We start from the raw sequence: 21183 nt of genomic DNA on the forward strand, positions 1-21183 counted from the left end.
AGAGAGAGAGATTAAAGATTTTTTTATAACATCCTAGGTAGGTAATGTCAAAAATTTCCCTTAACAAACATATGCTGAGGGATCTATTCATGATACCATTCATGTTGGATGGTTCTGAATAACATCTTTAACCACAGACTCCATGATCTTTGTGACTTGAGCAGACATTAACACTTATGCAGTCCAGAGTGAACTTCCTGTAGTCTAATGGTACTCCCATAAACATCCCCAAAGGTTTGGTAAATGTATATGCAGCCTTTTTAATTATAACTGAATATATATCATCCTCCTCAAGAGCTTTGCCATCCTTTAACTTCATTAGCTTTTTTAAAAAAAACTGTTGTGAAATCATTATGTCACTTATTTTACAGCAATGTCACCCCTTAACATTCCTGAGAAATGTTTTCTGGTCTTTTGGCACTAAATTCACACTTGAAGTTAAAAGGCACATATTCACAGGACACCTAAATAGTGGTTGCCATTGAATTCAATGCAGTGTTTCCTAATCTTGCAACTCACCAATATGCTGAGACGTACTGGTTGGAAACTGCCATCCTATAAATTCGAGCATTTGACTGAATATCTTTCTTTGCATTAATATATCATTTAATATACTGTAATGAACTTTAATACATTAGTTATAATAATATGTCTTTATTTCGGGCATTGATAATTAACTAATAATATATAAAAGTAACTTTGTATACATCACTGCATGCATCTCCCGATGTAATTTTCACATTATGTAATATTTTATAATAAATGATATGCCCATGATATGCATCACATATTTCAGGCTCTGTGACTTGATAAATTAAACAATCATAATATACTGTCAATACTTTCATAATAAGAAGGGGAACAGTAAAAGTATATGTGAAGCTATCCATAGAGTCCCAGAGCTCTCTAAGGTGAGTGGAGTGTGCTGCCAGAGTTGACAGCTCACACTCTGTGTAATCATTTATAAACAGTTTCCAGGGTAGTAGAAAGTTTATGGTGTCAGTTATACCCCACCAAATGGTATGAAATCTGAACTGTGGCCAGTACCAGTTATGAAGAATCCTCATTAGAAAACCACAGTGAGAGAGTTTACATATTTTTTCTTCGATTTTAAATAGCAATTGAAATATAACAACAAATATATATATATATATATATATATATATTAGGCCTGACGTAGCACAGTGGTCAGGAGCGAGAGTGCATAGCACGTGTTCCTTGAATGGACCGGGGTTCAAGCCCGTGACTACTAAATACAATAAATATTTGTATTGACGATTTATTGTAAACTCTACTGACTTGGTTGTCATGCTGGAGTATAAACAGAAAATTTATTATTTTATATTTGATATTTATGTATTTAGTAAACAGATAACAAAAAATTAGCAAAACCAATGATTATGCGTGAACTAATAAAATTTCATTTCTGTACAACTACCATATTGCCCAATCATTCCTCTGCTCTGTGCACAGCAGAAAACATAATATCCAGTGCCTCAGTTATAATTTATGGTATATGCTATGAATGATATGATGAGCCTATATGATATGTATGAAAAAAAAAAATGCCACATTGTTGTTTTCTGTATTTATGAATGATTTCGATGAAGGCATATCAGGCCTAATGTTCAAGTTTGCAGATCGATACAAAGGTTGGCAGGGTTTTTAATGACAGTATGCTACTGCAACAGGATCTAGAAAAGTTATTCAGATGGGCTGAGAAGGGGCAACTGAAGTTTAACCTTGACAAATGCGAAGTACTACATATGAGTAGCAGTAACCCAAGAGAAACGTACCAATTGTATGGTACTACACTCAGGGAAGTGGAGAATGAAAAAGACCTGGGTTAATTGTGCAGTCAGATATGAGGTTTTCTGAGCGGTGCAGACGGGCTGCAAGAGCAGGTCATGGAGTCTTGCCAATGATATATAGGAATTTTTCTAGCAGGGATGAGGAGGTGATTATCCTCTTTTATATAGCGCATTGGTCAGGCCACACCTTGAGTACTGCATACAGGTCTGGAGGCCTCATTTTAAGAAGGATGTAGAGCTGTTGGAACGAGTACAGAAAAGGGCAACAAGATTAGTGAATGGAACGAAGGATGCTCTTACGAAGAAAGGCTTAAGTTTTGCAAATTGCAGTATCTGGATACTAGGCACCTGTGAGGTGATCTGATTGAGGTGTATAAAGCCTTGAATGGTTTGAGCATGCTCAATGCGGATGGGATTCTTCCTCTTGCTCAGAATAATCTCCTGAGAGGGCATAAATTCAAATTGAGGAAAGATGGTTGTAGGATAGATGTGCGGAAGTTTGCCTTTAGCCAGCGGGTGGTTGATTGGTGGAACAAACTTCCATCTGTCATTGTAGAAGTTGATAGCTTAAATAGATTCAAGGCAGAAATGTCAAACATTTGGAGCGACTGGATGGGTGAAATAAGGGTTTTTTTTTTTTTTTTTTTTTTGCTGATGCTATATAAGCTTGCTTTCTTGCATCATGTGCCTTTGCTAATGCTAATATTATAGTCAGGTCTAGTAAGTCTGAATATAATATTATATTATATTCAGACTTACCTTCCCTTGACATTTCTTTAACACTTGTCTGTGTTGTAATTTCCATACTGATGATTAAAATTAATATGGAAATTATAATAATGCTATGCTTAATCATTATTGTCCAAATCTATTATGCCTTATTGATAGTACATAAAAATCAGTTCTTCTGGCCTATCGGCCTTCTGTTAATTATTTGCCTTCATGCTATTGTATTTCCTATTAGAGATTTCACGTTAACTTGACTAAACCCATCTTTCCTCTAATGCAGTGGTTCCTAGTGTGAAACACCCCTTAGATTGGTACATTTGGATTGTTCCAGAATTAACAGAGGCACCACCAACTTTGTAAACTGTCCATGATTTTAGGCACATTACAATTTATCCACAAGCACCTCTTCTACTCACCATGTCTATCCATCTGCTTTTAACAACTCAACTTCCAGACGATTGTTTTTGAAATTTTATATTTGGTTCAGATTTATCGAACCATCCCAAATTTTGTTAAATTCAGAAAAATGCAGATATTTCTTTTTTTCCCATAAAATTTGTATCGAAAAAAATTCGATATTGTTAGCTATAGATAGACCATGCATACTTTGTATGTATTGTTATGTAAGACCTATGAATGTGATGCTGCTTGTGAAGAGGTGTGTGAGGGGGGGGAAGAGAACAGTCTGGAAAAAAGTATATGGAGAGGAGTAATAAATATTATACAGTTGTAATTAAACTGAACAGCTGGGTCCCCCTCCTCCCACAATCACTTATGCGCTCAGAAAACAGTAACCCATTTTACAACCATAAAAATTGGCAGGATATAATTTTTTTTTATGCCATGTTTACTTTAACTTTTTAAATAAAACTTCTCTTTGGAGGGCTCTGTGCTGTTTATCACCACCCACATTTCAGCATTATCCTCACTGTTAATATGGCTAGATCACTGAGATCACTAGATGACCAAAAAAGCCCATGCTGATATAAAAAATAAAGTCAGTATACTTCGATAATTGTCTGCAATTGATTCTACTGATTTTAAATTATTGTTTTATAATAGTTGTATTAATTAGGGTTAAAATTTGTTATTTTATTTTTTTGTAGCCAAGCTTAACAAAGAGATCAAAAATTCAAATCAGTAAAGAAGGAATGCTAAATGCACATTGATCACTTTAATAGATTTTTAAATGTAAGTCATTTTTAGTGGACATTTACCACCTGTGTGCTTGTCAGGTGGTTAATATTGCAGAGTAGAAGTGAAAGACAGCAAACATTACTACGGCAAATAGCAAATATTTATTTTAATTTTTAATGCTTTGTATAGTAGTTATGATTATATACTTTTAATTGTATAGTGAAAGAAGATACTTTGCTTGATATGGTATGTTCTATGAAAGATGATGTAGCTCTAGTCCATCAGATGCCATTTACCTGTGACAAAAAGGATTTCCCATCTACTGTTGAAAAAGTAAGTTAAGCATTCTATCAGATAGTTATATGAGCACAAGTTCTCTCTCTCTTTTTTTTTTTTTTTTTTTAGATTATTCTGTAATTTAGCACTATTTTGTGCTTATATATGGCAGTTAGTTTACCAGTGAAATTTGAAGACAATGTTAAATATTAATTCTTTGGTAGTATAAGAAAATTTCTAAAAGTAACAAAATCTTTGCATTCGAAGGATAGAAAAGAATACTGTATTGGAGCGGGGGGGGGGGGGGAAGAGCACCAGAATTTAACATGTGGCATTCAGTATTATTTACATTGTAAAACTTTAACTGACCATATTTTAATTGTATAAATGTTTTTCAAATTAATGTATATTAGCCTGACATTCTTTAAATATTGTTATTAAAATAGTTTGTGACGTTTATGAAATTGAAAAAAAAATATATATATATTTTTTTTAAGCTGTCACATTAATAAAATTTTACTGTATAATTGGTGAGTAATTATATTTGATATAATTTTTGATAATATATATATTTATCACATATATATTTACTTTTTATTGAATATTATTATTATTATTAGCCATATGGTGCAAGGAAGCCTAAGGCTTATGATGCACCAGTCAAAAAAAATTGAGTTACCCTGAGAGAGAGAGAGAGAGAGAGAGATGGTGATATCCAGCTCAGGACCTTGGGTGTGTCAAGCCCCTGCGGTAAGACATAGAAAGTATTAGCATTAGCATTAGTAGAGGCATATGATGCAAGAAAGCAAGCTTATTCAGCATCAGCCAAAAAAAAAACAAAAAAAACACACCACTCCCATTTCACCCCTCCGTTCGCTCGAAATACCTGTCCAGTTGAGCCTTAAATTTGTTTAGGCTATCAACTTCAACAACAAGTGATGGAAGTCGGTTCCACCAACCAACCACCCGCTGGCCAAAGGCAAATTTCCGCACATCTATCCGACATCCATCCTTCCTCAATTTGAATTTATGCCCTCTGAGCTGATTATTCTGAGCAAGATGAAGAATCCCATTGGCATTGAGCATGCTCAAACCATTCAAAGCCTTATACACCTCTATCAGATCACCTCGCCGGTGCCTAGTCTCCAGACTCTGTAATTTGCAAAACTTAAGCCTTTCTTCGTAAGAGCAACCCTTTGTTCCATTCACTAGTCTTGTTGCCCTTCTCTGTACCCGTTCCAGCAGCTCTACATCCTTCTTGAAATGAGACCTCCAGACCTGTGTACAGTACTCAAGATGTGGCCTAACCATTGCCTTATACAAGGGAATAATCACCTCCTTATCCCTGCTAGAAAAATTCCTGTATATCATTGACAAGACACCATGAGCTACTCTTGCAGCTCGTCTGCACTGCTCAGAGAACTTCATATCGGCCTGCACAATTACACCCAGGTCCTTTTCATTCTCCACCACTGTCAGTGTAGTACCACAGAGTTGATACGTTGCTCTGGGGTTACTGTTTCACATATGTAGTACTTTACATTTGTCAATGTTAAACTTCATTTGCCACCTCTCAGCCCATCTGTTCAACCTTTCCAGATCCTGTTGCAGCAGCATAGCATCAGTGGTGTCCTTAACAACCCTGCCAGCCTTTGTATCATCTGCAAACTTGGACATTAAACTTGATATCCCATCATCCATATCATTCATAAACACCGAAAACAACAACGGACGCAACACTGAACCCTGAGGAACTCCACTAATAACATTAGTCCACGTTGAGCAGTGTCCATTGATTACCACTCTCTGTCTTCTGCCACTCAACCATCCCCTTATCCATAGCAGCAATTTGCCTCCAATTCCACAATGCTCCAATTTGTGCAGCAGTCTTCCATGTGCAACAGTATCAAAAGCCTTTCTAAGATCCAAATATATAATATCAAAGTTATTCCCTGCATCCAGTTCTTTTGTGACTACATCATAGTATCCAATCAAATTGGTCAGGCAAGACCTGCCCTTAACAAAACCATGCTGCGTCTGAGCTATAACTGAATTCTTGTCCAGATGATCCTGCAGTGCTTCTTTAACCAGTGCCTCCATTAATTTACCTGGAACAGAAGTTAAACTAACAGGTCTATAATTACTTGTGTCGGCCTTTGATCCTCCTTTGTGAATTGGGGTACCTCCCCTGAGTCCAAAGAAGCTCTCATAATTATGGCTAGGGATTTGCTTACTTCCTTTGCTGCCTCCTTTAATATAACTGGATAGATCCCATCCACCCCAGGTGCCTTTTTTATGTTTATCCTCAACAATCTCTCCTCAACTTTCCTCTCAGTTATTACAAAATCATCCAGCTCACTGCCAATGTTTACTTTACCTACATCATTCTCCTTCCTGAATAACTCCTCATGCGTGAATGTAGATGCAAAATACTCGTTTAGATTGTTAGCCACCTGAGCAGGATCCTCAACTGTTGAACCATCAATATCCAGTGGACCAATCTGATTCATCCCTTTCCTTCTTGAGTTTAAATAGGTAAAGAACTCTTTTCTGTTTTTCTTTGCATCCTTTGCCAAGGATGTTTCGTAGTCTGCCTTTGCCTGCCTAATCTCCTTTGTGACTTGGTTACAGACCAACTTATATCTATCATAGGCTTCCATGTCACCCATTAATTTGTATGTATCCCATGCATTTTTCTTCTCTGCCACATGTCTCATTAGTTCATCTGACAACCATTTAGGCCTAAACCTTGAACAATATTTCTTAGTTGGTATATAAAGCCTGGTAGCCTCCAAGATTAGTTCCTTGAATGTTTCTCATTTTGAGTTTGCTGTTGGTAACATCATCAGTTGGTCCCACTGTATAGAATTTAAATACTGTCTCAGACCATCATAGTCGCCTTTACGAAAACAAAAACCCTTCCCTTTACCTCTGATGGTAGTTACCTCCTTGAGTAAATCCCACTTCAACACACTGTGATCACTGCCACCTAGTGGTTCATTTATCTGCAGATCTTAATGCATGAAGAATCACTACTGATAATCAGATCAAGAGTATTGCTCCCTCTTGTTGCCTCACGAACACAAATACAGTAAACCTCCGCTATTCGCAGTATCTGTATTCGCGGTTTCGCGTATTCACGATCGCCGATTTAATATAAAATGAAACCTTTAAAAATGTGGATTTTAAAGCGCCGTGAATATTTTCCACCATAAAAAAACATGGGGGTGGCTAAAATTATCTTTCCCGGTCAAAACAGCACTCAGTGGGTGGGGGGAGAGGGGTGACAAAATCGCGAGTGTGGATGTTTCTCGCTAATCCTTGTTCATTATGTGTTATGCGCTTGTTATGGAAGGTTTCGTCGTTTGCTTTTAATTTATATGCTTATAAATTGAATACATTTATCAATTTATAAATTGATATGCTTACAAAAGTGATAAATCTGCCGTTTTGCAGTGTAAAACAGACTTTTTCGAGTGTGTTAACGGAAGAAAGTGACTTTATTGTGGAAGTTACAAGTTCTTTCTAACCCCTACAAAAATATGACTACGAATAACAAGAGAAATGTGAAAATATCAAAGAAGGTGATGACGTTAGCGAATAAAATTGAGTTATTAGATAAAATTTCTAATGGTGAAAGTGTCTCCTCAGTGGCAAAACATTATAAAATCAATGAGTCAACGGTACGATCAATCAAGAAATCGGAAGAAAAAAATCTGCCGTAGTGTCCGTGAAAACGCGCTAATTGCTTCAAAAATTTGCTCTGTAACTCGTGATGTTAAATTAGAAAAAATGGAAAAGGCTTTAAATCTGTGGATAGAAGACCGAACTCAAAATAAAATTCCGTTAAGCTCACTCATCATTCGCGAAAAGGCAAAACTCCTTTATCAACACTTTAGCGAAACTGGTGATAGCACTGGCGGGATAAGTTTTTTAGCTAGCAAAGACGCTGGTTTGAAAGATTTGTTTGAAATTTCTAATAAATATTACATTTAATATTAAATTGTTTCTTATTTTCATTTCAATGCCATATGCTTGCATTTCACTATGTACTGTCTATGTACATAGTCATATTATAAAGGTACATATAATACATACATAGACAAAATTTTAGACTAGTTTTTCTTATAAATTTCATACTTTGGAACGCAACCCCTTTATTACTATGGGAGCCGTAACTCAGTATTCGCGTTTTCGGTATTCGCGGCATTTCTCAGGAACGTAACCCCCCGCGAATAGCGGGGGTTACGTTCCTGAGAAATGCCGCGAATGTTATGTCCGCGGTTGTTATGTCCGGACATAACAACAACCACCCTGTGTACTTGGTAGCAATAACAACAGTCAAGGTATTCAGGATTGTTATTTTCTGGAGTTCCTTGTAGGTGTTCGCTGAGAGCCCTATTGCTGCTAGGTTGCTATGTAGGGTCTTTGGCACCATACCGGTGGTTGACACAATAATCGAGATGGTCGTTACTTGTTGCATAAGCCACATCTCTTTAATCTCCATTCTTAGTTTGTGTACTTCCTGATTTTTTCCTCCTGGTTTTCTGGAAGTTGCCAGTGTTGGGTACTGCTATGTCAGTCAGATAGGTAGCCTTTTCCTTCTTGTCCACAAGGGTAATGTCTGGTCTGTTGTGCTGGATTGTCTTATCCATTATTATGGCGCTGTCCCAGTACAGCTTGTGGGTTGTGGTCTCTAGTACTGCCTGGGGTTCGTACTTGTAGTACGGTACATTTTCTTTAACCAACTGGTATTTCCTTGCTAGCTTCTGATGTATTATCCTGGCTACCTGGTCACGTCTACTAGTGTACTCAGTCTGGATGATTCCTCAGTGATGTGTTGGATCGTTTCTTAGGTCAGGTGGCATCATTGACATGTGTCATCTGACACTCCAGGTTCCTTGGTGATGTATTTTCTATAGTTTCTGGTGTTGATTACCTGGTCTTGGATGGTGAGCATGAATCCTCCAGTCTCGGAAGAGCATCCCGCTCGTCAGCTATGCGGAAGCAATTTTATCCATGTGACCTTGATGAAGGTCATTGTGGTGTCTGCCATGGAGTGTCTTCTTTGCCCATCTTTCTAGCTTCATTTGTGCCTTCTGGGTGGGAGGGGACTCCTCGCTTAGGTTGAGTAGGGTATACTGCTTTATCTTCCTTATGGCTTGGTGAAGTGCTGCTGTGTGTTTCTGGAAGTAATCTTTCAGGTTGTCAATCTTTTTCTGTTGCTTGATGAGGTCTGTTAGGTTCCTTTTTATTATTATTACTGTTATTAATAGCATATGATGCAAGAAAGCAAGTTTATAAAGCATCGGCCAAAAAAAACTCAAAAAAACTCCCACATCGCTTGTCCACTCCCTCCAATAATTTGTCTAGTTCTTTCTTGAATTGCGCCAATAAAACCAAAATCAAATTAAATGAAAATCTTTCTTGAATTTATTCAAACTACCCATTTCCACAACGACAGGATAATGCCATCGGCATTGAGCTTGCTTAGTCCATTCAAGCCTTAAACACCTCAGTCAGATCACCTTTAAAGTGCCTAGTCTTGTGCCACTGCAGTTGCAGAACTGAACCCTTTCTTGGTAATATTACACTTTGTTCCCCTCAATAATTTTGTTACCCTTCTACGAACCCAGTCCTTCAGATCTATATCCATCCTAAAATGAGGCCTCCAGAACTGTGTGTAGTACTCACGATACAGCCTAACCAATGGCTACAATGAGATAATCACCTCCTTAACCCTACTAGCAAAATTCCTGTGTATCATAGACAAAACCCCATGAGCTTGCCTGGCAGCCTGTCTGCATTTCTGAGAGAACTTCATATCTGACTGAACAATTACTCCAGCTCTTTTCATTTTCCACTTCCCTGAGTGTAGTATCACACAGTTGTTATGTTAATATGGAATTATTGCTACCTATATGTAGTACCTTGCATTTATCAATGTTAAACCTGAATTGCCATTTCTCAGCCCATCAGACTAATTTTTTTAGATCTTTTTGCAGCTGCTTACCCTGACTACTGTCATTTACTACCCTGCCAAGCTTTGTATCATCTACAAACAGACATTAAGTCTGATATACCTTCATCGATGTCATTAATGAATATGGGAAACGACAGTAGGTCCAGCACTGAACTCTGGGTGACTCCGCTAATAACATTAGGCCATGAAGTGCATTCTCCATTAATAACCACTATCTTCTCCCATTCAACCATCCCTTTGTCCAGAGAAGTAACTTGCCCATAATGCCATACTGCTCCAATTTCTACACAGTCTTTTTGTGCAACAGTATCAAAGCTTTCCTGAATTGAGATGTATAAGGCCTTGAATAGATTGAGCAGGCTTAATGCTTAGGAGATTCCTCCTCTTCCTCAAATTACAAACCTGAAATCCAAGTATATTGAAACCCAAAGTATATATCCAATCAGATTGGTCAGACAAGATCTCCCCTTAACAAATCCATGCTGTGACTGCAGTATAAATGCATTCCTGTCAGGATGGTCCTGCATTATTTCTTTAAAACAAGAGACTCCATTATTTTTATTTTTTTTTTTTTTTTTAGCATTAGCGTAAGTAGAGGCACATGATGCAAGAAAGCAAGCTTATATAGCATCAGCCAGAAAAAAAAACCATTTCACTGATCCATTCATTCCAAATGTTTATCTGGTTCCGCCTTGAATTTATTTAAGCTATCAACTTCCACAACAACAAATGGAAGTTTGCTCCAGCAATCAACTACCCGTTGGCTAAAGGTAAACTTCCACACATCTATTCTACAGCTGTCTTTCCTCTTTTTAAATCCATGCTCCCTCAGGTTTGTAATCTGAGGAATCCCCTCAGCATTAAACCTGCTCAATCCATTCAAGGCCTTATACACCTCAATCAGATCCCCTTGCAGGTGCTTAGTCTCCAGAAACTGCAATTTGCCGAACTTAAGCCTTTCTTCGTAAGAGCACCCCTTTGTTCCCTTCACCAGTATTGTTTCCTTTCTCTGTACGCAGTACTCAAGGTGTGGCCTGACCATTGCCTTATAGAAGGGGATAATCACCTTCTTGTCCCTGCTTGCAAAATTCCTGTATATCGTTGTCAAGACTCCATGACCTACTCTGGCAGCCTGTCTGCACTGCTCAGAAAACTTCATATCTGACTACACAATTACCCCAATGTCTCTTTCATTCTCCACGACCTTGAGTGTAACACCACATAGTTGGTACATTTCTCCGGGGTTACTGTTACCTATTGCAGTACTTATTGCACAACTGGAAAGTTGCTGGAGAGGCCTTCATCCTGCAGTGGATTGAAAATGGCTGATGATGATGATGATTGCAGTACTTTGCATTTGTCAATATTAAACTTCAGTTGCCACTTCTCAGCCCATCTACCCGACCTTTATAGATCCTGTTGCAGCAGCATACTGTCATTACTGTTATTAACAACCCTGCCAACCTTTGTATCATCTGCAGACTTGGACATTAAGCCTGATATACCTTCATCAATATCATTGATAAATATACAAAACAACAATGGGCCCACACCAAACCGTGAGGGACACCACTAATAACATTAGTCCACATAGATCAGTGCCCATTGACCACCACTCTTTGTCTTTTCCCACTCAACCATTCTTTTATCCATTGTAGCAACTTACCCTTAATGCCATACTGTTCCAATTTGTACAGTAGTCTTCCATGTGCAACAGTATCAAAAGCTTTCCTGTAATTTTCCCTGTAACAGACATTAAGCAAACAGATCTGTAATTACTCATGTCACTTTTTGATACTCTTTGTGAATTGGGAATACATTTGCACATCTCCAGTCCATAGGAACGTCTTCTGAATCCAAAGATGCTCTGATAATTATGGCTAAGAATTTGTTGACTTCCTTTGCTGCCTCCCTTAATGTAATTTGATATATACCAACCACTTCAAGTGCCTTTTTTTTATGTTGAGCTTCAACAATTCCCCTTCCAGTTATTACAAAATCATTTAGCTCCCTATTAGATTCTGATAAACTTCTGGAATTCCCCTGAATAAAGGCTTCTCATGAATGATTATAAATGCAAAATACCTCTTCAGTTTGTCGGCAACCTGAGCAGAATCATCAACAGTTAAACCATTGAAGTCAGGTGTATCAAAGTGATTCAACCCCTTCCTTCTACTGTTAATATAAGTAAAGAAGTCTTTGCTTCATTTCTTAGCATTCTTTGCCAGAGACTTCTTGTAAACTGCCTCAACTTGCTTAACCTACTTTTTGACTCGACTACAGAGTAGTGTCAAGTTTCTGTATCAACAGTAATTTATATGCATCCGATGCAGTTTTGTTCTCAGCACAAGTCTCGTCAGTTCATCTGACATCCGTATAGGTTTGTGCCCTGAATTGTATTTCTTAGTTGGTATGAAAAGCATAGTAGCTGCTACAATTACTTCCCTGAATGTTTCCCATTTAGCATTTTCTGCTGGCAACATGATCAGAGACCAGTCACCCTTACAGAAGCAAAAGCACTTCCATTTACCCTTAACGTAAGTACATCTTTAAATAAGTCCCACATCAGCACATTGTGATCACTGCCACCTAGAGGGTCTTTTAATTGCAAGTTCTTAATGTCATGGAATTGCTGCTTTATTTCAATCCCACAAAATTGTAAATCCTTTTTGCTTACATTTCTTATCTGCAGTTTAATTATGAATGGAATTGAAAATGTTTTTACCTTGTTTGTTTGGGGTGGCCCAATCACACAAGGCAGTCATACTGGATTATAATAAATAGTGTTGCTGGTGGTACTGAAAAACATGTAACACTGCTGATTTTTGAAAAAAATAACTAACTTTTCGTTGATTAATTAATATATATATAAAAGAAAACCAATTGTTTTTGCTGTACCCGTACAACATAATATTTTGTGAAGTATCTTAAATACTCCTTATTAGATTTTAATGAAAGTTAACATGATGTATATTTCATGAATCATCTATAAATAAGAGAATAAAAAAAGTAATAATTTATTATTTATATATTTAGTAAATACTTATTTATTTTGTAATGTGCCTCAAGTTTAGAAAAAAATATTAATAAAATTGTAGTTGGCTGAAAAATATGTTTAGGATGTTCTCATAATATAGACAAAGCAGAATTTTTAATAAAATTTTTGTCAAGGTAAGAAATGGTGCAGCCACTAATTGTCAAGTGATAGTTTAATTTGCTCAATTCCCATTGTTGCAAAATACATGCAGTGCAAGTTAATTTCTTCTTCCATTTGGCAATTCTCCAATGTGTACCCCAGGGACAGGAAACATTTGACAGAACACGTGTCAGTAGAGCCTTTTTAATTTTGTTCTATTCCATTACACTTAGGTGTACTGAGGATGCACAAGTGAAAGATTGATGTTAGCTATTGACAATTATTTTTTTTATTTGCGTGAATTTTATTTGTCCATATCAAAAATAATTTATCTCAGGTTACTTTATTTAAGCGGTGTAACTTGTTAGTATCGTAGTTTATTTGATGCAAAATGAAACTAGCTTTGCAAGCCCATATATGATTTTTTTTTTTAATAGGTATGGTATTAGGTGTGATTTAAAAAAAGTGTTGCAAATCTGTGACCTTTTAAGCTGGGGGGGGATCTGATCTAAATTCAGTGAGTATGGCAAATGTGCAACCACAATGATGGAATGCTTTCCAAGGAATTCTTGAGGGGAAAACACCAATTCTGTAGGGACATTGTCAAGATGCAAATGTCAATTCACTGAAGCCCACTTTTCTGGCCATATTTGCTGAACAGCATTGTGCAATCACTGTAGAACTGTGTTTTTAGTATTCATAGTTCAATGTAGCCATGTGGAGCAAATTCATAATGAACAGTGCCCTGTGAACCAAAATATAATAGGCATGATCCTCATGAAAGTGGTGCCTCTGTAGCCAGGTGGGCAGGAGCAGCAGTGCGTAGCACACACTTCTAGATTAGACCGGGGTTTGAGCCTGTCAGGGAATGACCACCGCATATCCCTAGAGCAATATGGCCTTAGTTGCTAATGCTCCTAAAAAACCAAACAACAAACAACCTCATGAAAGTGTCTGGAATTTTGCCCAGGCATGATGGGAGGAAGTACAAGGTGAGAACATTGTCAATCATCCGTCCCTGGAAAGAGATTGTGCAAGGCTCATGGAATAAAATTTTTCTTACCATAGTCTGTGCTTGCTAAGAAGGATGGGATGTACTTAAAAGGAAGTAGTAAAAGGATATTTGCTGATGTTGAGAACAGTGTTAGGTTGGTCAGAAAACTGTTATCATGGGATTATACATAGATTAATAGTTAAACAGCAGCTACAAGTGAAGGCAAAATCGATTCTTGTGCTGCTTCTATTGGAACATCAGCAGTGTGGGAAAACAAGATGTGGGGGATTACAAGGTCTGCTGGAGGTCCTCATGGGACAAGCACATATGTGGACTGTGTTAAGGTACTGAGAGCAGAAACAGGCAGACATATATGGATTGTACACTAATGCTTGGCATCCAATAAATAATTTTGATGAATTTCAAGAAAGTTGGTGATCAAATGCATAAAGGATGCAGAATTTGAATATGGCGAGTATAATGTATGCAGAAAGGACACATATGTACATATATGTAGCTGTGTTGAACATATATCCGAAGTCAGTGGTTTCAATAAATTTTTCTTCCTAGTAAGTAGCAAATTTGTCTAGTTTGATTGTTAGTTGTAGCCTGTATGATGCACATAGGGGACATGAGTGTACCACATGAAATCAACCAAGTCTCAGGTTCCCCACAGTGATGGTTTGTGTGTCACTGATGCCTGGGCTAGCTAATTTCACTTTGAAGGCACCATGGCCTGCCAGCAGAAATGTGACATAAATACCAGATTGAAACCACTTGCTGATTTTGTGGTTTATATAGGTTACACTTGGAATAACTTTTTTAGTTATTATTATTATTACCCATATGGCACAAAGAAGCCTGAAGCGTACGCTGCACTAGCCAATAAAAGTTACTGAGAGAGAGAGAGAGAGAGAGAGAGAGAGAGAGAGAAAGAAATAAGTAGAAAGGAATCACCAAGAAAGAGAAGAATGATGATATCCAGCTCAGGACTCTGGGTGTGCCAAGCCCACACTCACCAGATGTGAGCCGCTGTTATGGCACATTTATTCTCAGTGGTCCATCAGATTTACCAAATATTTATTAGTGCATTCATTTCCTACTGGTATCGGTGACTAGGTTCAACTCAGTGCCAAGAACTGAGCAGCTCTTAGCCTATGGAAATGGAAACCAAAACTACAAAAACTATGACAGTGTGATCCAAAGGAAGCTTGCCAGAAGCACCTAAAGTGCTGTTATGGAGACAGGATGCTTTATGATAAGTAGCAACTGCCTTTGTGTGAACACCAACTTGTCCTTATTCATTGCCTGGGTAGTTCCATGGTACCTGATACTAGTTGCATATAAATAAATAAATATTCATTTATTGCAACTACAGCAAGCCCACCACAGCACTAGGCTAGGAGCATACATTCAGTACAAAAGAGACAAATATATATATAAAAAAATACATAGCATATTCTATATATACATTAACAGCGAATATGAATTATAATGATCAAAAATATATATTGCAGAACATCACATTTGGCTCTCGGATGTAGTTACTGGGTTGCAGGCAGGCAGCTGTTTGTATTTCTCATATTTTTTTTGGAAATGAGACTCCTATAGGCTTCAGAGTTGAGCAACGTCTTACAATCAATGTTGTGATAATTTATGAAGTGAAGGGATGCATTGGGGAACATCCTGTCCATTTGTTTTAGTCTGGAGAGTTTGGATTTGAATCGTTGTTGGTTTCTTGAGTTTCCTCTGTTGGTGGGAGCTATTATGTTGGCTAGGTTTGGTGAATTGGTTGCAGAAGTAATTAACTTTGCAAGAAGCATGACTCCAGACTCGTTGATCATCTGTAGCAGAGGCTTTGTTTTTAAGTTTTTATAAAGCTGTTGCCCGGATATTGTACGGGGAAAACAAAGTTTATTGTTCAGCCATCTAAGAACCCAATACTCTAAAGCAAGGAATTTTTTTACAGTAACTTGAGGAGTGCCAGACCAGATTTTGAAGGCGTAAGATAGAATGGGAAAAATGCATCTCTGAACATGGTTTATGACTGTTTTTTCATCTTGAATCACCGCTGTTTCTTGCTTGATCAGCCATTTTGATTTTTGAATTTTTTTAGCAACATATACATAGTGAGAATTAAATGAAAGTTTTTGTCAAAAACAACTCCTAGGTCTTTGTGAGCATATACGTTGGGAATTGAAACATTTGCAATTTTAATTTCTATGTGGTTTAGTTGTTTCTGTAAAGGAATAAGTTATTTGAGCAGATTTGTTTGTATTTATAGTCAGATTGAGATTCTTCAGATACTTGATAATTCCGCACATCTGTAAATTCGCATCATGGCTAACCTTGGAAATGTCATCACAGAATTTGGAAATAATAAACAACTTTAAATTATCGGCATAAGCCAGCAGATTTGTATTTTCTTGTAGAAGTGGTTGTAGCGATGCTATGTGACAGTGGAGACGACAAACAGTTGTTAAAACAAAAAAAAAAAAAAAATATATATATATATATATATATATATATATATATATACACAATGTACACACACACACACACACACACAAGGGCTGTTCCAAAAATATGCGGACTGGCAACACTGCTTTATTGCTGCAGAAACGGTTTGTGGTCTAGGAATGTTTCCCCGACCTTTTCTTAGTTAGTTTGTGCAGGCGTATCACGTAGTATTCATTTTTGTGTTTGTTATAACAGTTTTTGTGAAGTCTGTTTTATGGTGTTTTTTTTTTTTTTTTTTTATGAGAACCCCAAACACGAGAGGTATTAGAACCTATAGTACTTAGTACCGTGCTTGGGTTGGAGGTTGAAAAGACGAAAGAAGATATTTGTTGACATTGGACTTGAACTTCTGTAGATTGTAATTATCAGGAAATACGTATGAAGGAAGGTTGTTCCAGAAAACGGCAGTTGAATGAATAAATGAGGAAGATGAAAAGTTGGTTCTGTGGGTTTGAAGCTGGACAGTAAATGGATGTTGGCTGGTGGCGGCACGTGTTCGGACTGTTTTGAAAGAGGGAGCGGGAATTATAGAAGCCAATTCAGAAGAACAGTGCCCATGGAAGTATCTGTAGAAGAGGCATGCAGCAGAAACAGTACGTCTATGAGAAAGCGAGTGGAGAGACTCTGTTAGAGATGAATCATTAATTAACCTAACTGCCCTCTTCTGAATGGAATCAAGAAGCCTGAGAGAGGTTTTGGAGGCACCACCCCAGATGTGGGAACAATATTCCATGGCAGGGCGGATTTGCGATTTATACAGAGTGAGCAGCTGTTTGGAAGAAAAGTAACGCCGAGAGCAAAAGAGAAAACCAAGTTTTTTAGATGCAGAGGAAGCAATATTTGTAATGTGCTTGTGCCAAGAGAGATTAGAAGTCAGGGTAATCCCCAAAAGAGATATATCATTTTGCCTAGAAATCGGAGTGTCACTAAAGATAAGCATAGGAGCAGAAGAATCCTTTTTGCGAGATATAAGACAAGACTGAGTTTTAGAAGGGTTGAAATCAACTAAGTTATCTTTGCCCCACTGGAGAATTACCTGAAGATCGGCATTTAAGGAATTGGCAGCAGATTTTCGAGAAGTTGAAGCTGATTGAGCAGGACAAGGTTTCTCAAAATGGAAGGTTGAATGCAATGTGCTATCATCGGCAAAACTATGGATAGGATTTCCAGTCAATGGAAGAAGGTCATTGATATACATGAGGAAAAGAGTGGGGGAAAGAACTGAACCGTGGGGGACACCGGCATTAGTGGAGAAGTTAGAAGACAGAGAGCCATCTACCAACACCCTCAGTGAGCGATCAGAGAGAAAACTGGATAACCAATTACTAAAAACAGTTGGCAAACCATAAGATGGAAGCTTGTTTAGAAGACCTTTATGCCAAACACGATCAAAAGCCTTTGAGATGTCAAGAGCAACTACTTGTGTTTCACCGAACCTTTCCATTGAATTAGTCCATAAATGGGTAACATAAGCCAGAATATCACCAGTGGATCGACACTGACGGAATCCATACTGGCGATCGTTGATCAGACGGGTTTCTAGGTAGTTTAAGAGTTGGCGGTTAATTGATTTCTCCATTACTTTAGAAAAAGTAGAAGTAATTGCAATGGGACGATAATTGGATGGGAGGGATTTGTCACCTTTTTTAGGAACTGGCTGGATATGAGCAAATTTCCAAGCAGAAGGAAAAACACCTTTGGAATAAGAAAGTGAAAAAAGGTGGCAAAGAATAGGAGTAAGTTCAGGAGCACAGGTTTTGAGAACAAATGGAGAAATACCATCAGGACCTGGAGCTTTCTTAGCATCAAGATTCATCAAAATCCTTTTGACGGAAGACCACAGGGGTCATTGAATGGAGCGTGTTAGGAATGGTGGGGGGTGTTTTACCAAGACAATTAATACATGAGCTGGAAGAAAAATGGGATGCTAGCAGGTCAGCTTTATCCTTGGCTGAAGTGACAACAGAACCATCTGGTTTGGACAGAGGTGGGAGCAGAGATGGGCAAAAGTTTCGGCCAATAGCTTTGGCAAGAGACCAGAATGCTCAGCTACCATTAGGGCAAGAAGCAAGTTTTCTACTCTTAGCCTGTTCAAACTCTAGTTTGGACTGATTAATAACTGCTTTACAATTGTTGCGAGCTTTGGTGTAGGCAGAAAATGAAACTGAAGAATTAGAAACAAGCCAGTTACGATATGCAACATTCTTCTCTTGGACAGCCTTAGCACATTTGTTGGAGAACCAAGGTTTAGATAAAGGACGAGATTTTAAAGTGGAGTGTGGGATAAAGGATTCATTCCTGCAAGAATAATTTCACTGACACGATCTGAGCAAACATTGACATCAGAAGTTTTGAAACAGTAATCAGACCAAGGAAAAGAAGAAAAGAAGTCTCGCAGGTCATCCCATTTTGCATTCTTGTAATGCCATACAATACGAGGTCGGGAATAGCCATGAGATAAAGGTTCCATTGGAGAAGAGACAATCACCAAGTTGTGATCTGAAGTGCCTAAAGGACCTCTCACTTCGACCTTGTATTTAGAAGGGTTGTTTGTGAGAAAAAATCAAGCGTATTGGCTGTATGATTAGGATTGTCCGGTATTCTTGTAGGTAAATGAACAATCTGTGCTAGGTCATTAGTAATTGCAAGAGCCTCAGCATCTTGACCTGCTGGGTCGGTGTAACTAGAAAATGGAAGCCAGCTGGAGTTGTGAACGTTAAAATCACCAAGGAAAATTACCTCACTGTTAGGAAAGTTGGACTGGAGAAAGTCAAGTTTGCAAAGAGAGGAAGTCAAAGAGCTCCAAGTGATTAGTGGAGTTGGGAGAACGGTAGAGACAACAGATGAATTTGACACAATGAGGTAGAGAGATTTTAAGCCAGAGAAGATCAAAGAGAGGAGATTCCAAATTGTCAAGTCTCTGACAGGGAATATCAGAACGAACGTATGCACAAGTACCACCTTTGAGGCGAAAGGAATCATACAGCAAATAATTTGGACATCTGAAATGAGCAGTAGTTGAATCAACTGATAACTGAGATTCAGTCAGAAAAAGTACATGGGGTTTGGAAGACTGCAAGTGGAAATGGACATCGTTGAGATTGGAATTGAGACCACGTATATTTGTGAAATGAATTAGGAAGTCCTTGGGAGGTTTAGATCTTTTCACAGATAAGCTTGCTCTATTATTTTGACAATTCATGGTGTATTCAATAGTAAGAAAAAGTGGGTGGGACATGCTGTATGAAGTAATGAAATTTTTGGATATGGTGTACATGTGGTAAGAACATACCCAGATCCTTGACATAACGTGGCCTCGACAATGCTCCCCACATACACACTACTCGGACTCCCTCCAGTCACTATCTGGCAGAGTAGAGGTAGCAAGATTATACACTAGCTGATCCGGAAGCCTCCTAGAGAGTTACCAATAGGTTTGGTCCAGTGTACTATCTAGTGACCGGCCTGCGAACACCGTTTTAGAGCTGTACCCTCGAAATGTGAGGAATATTGGATCTCGCCACGACATTCATCGTAACCTCAAAAATCATCAATCATACTGCATGGTGGAAGAGATAGGGAAGGGTTGGCCGGAACTTAGCTCTAGAGACTAAACATGGCTTCCACCACTTCAAGCCTCCAATAAGCAAATTGGTGGTATTTCACCTGTTGATGAGATTCATCTACCACCTAGTACTGCCTAGTAACATAGAGGGGCGGCGTTCCTCCATGTGGTGTGGGCACCACACCTCGACCCCTGCTTACGTTGGTTCCCACCTGGGTGGTCACCCACCATGTACTTGTGCAATGAGGTTATACCCAGGATTACTAACAGTCCCACCATCGTGAAGGTGCAAGCAGAGGATTTGGCTGTCATAGACCGTCCGGACTTCGCCGAAATTGGGTCCACTTGACTTAAGTGTCACCCGAATATCAGTTCCATCAGCGTTTTAGACTTCCAGGTAGCAAGAACAGATTGTCTGGCATATCTGAGAGAATGTCTGTGACAATGGTGGGATGAGAAAGATATTTCGCTAATTATTAGACAAAAAATCACAATTGAATTTTGTGTAAAGTTAGACAAAAGTGGTCAGAATACGTTTGAGGTGATTCGAGAAGCACACGATGAAGAAGCCTTGGGCAGAATGGCCATATTTAAATGGTGGGAGCATTTTAAGGATATGGGGGAAAACGTACAAGATGGACAAAGTGGGCATCAGTCAACCTCAGCGAATGATGAAAATATTGAGGAAGCCAAAAAATATTGAAGAAAATAGACATTTATCGATTCGTGAACTGGTAGTTCAGTTGAATGTTGGTGTAGCGAGATGTCACAAAATGGTAAAGACTCGCCTTAACATGTCACGTGTTTGTGCAAGATGGGTACCGCTCAATCTTACTGCAGAACAAAAAGAATGCCGCGTTGAACTTTGTCAAGCCAAGGTGTAAGAAGAGCCCACCTTTTTGAATAAAATAATTACGTGTGATGAGTCCTGGATTAAACATTTTGATCCCGAGTCCAAACAGTGAAGCATACGGAAACACCACGATTCACCGCCTCCAAAAAAATTTCAAGTTTTTGGTTCATCAAAAGAAA

At 38.2% G+C, this 21183-nt stretch overlaps 1 protein-coding gene across 1 annotated transcript in view; it reads left to right on the forward strand.

Moving 5' to 3' along the window:
* GlcT (ceramide glucosyltransferase) overlaps nucleotides 1-21183 on the forward strand; it is a 199246-nt gene that overhangs the window by 97720 nt on the left and 80343 nt on the right. The window contains exon 5 of the mRNA XM_090371803.1: nucleotides 3898-4010. Within this exon, the coding sequence (XP_090227929.1) occupies nucleotides 3898-4010 (113 nt within the window). The remainder of the gene's footprint in view (nucleotides 1-3897; nucleotides 4011-21183) is intronic.

This window comes from Mastigoproctus giganteus, chromosome 4, assembly GCF_048544385.1.
Source record: "Mastigoproctus giganteus isolate SK-2022 chromosome 4, ASM4854438v1, whole genome shotgun sequence".
In the NCBI taxonomy this organism is placed as follows: domain Eukaryota; kingdom Metazoa; phylum Arthropoda; class Arachnida; order Uropygi; family Thelyphonidae; genus Mastigoproctus; species Mastigoproctus giganteus.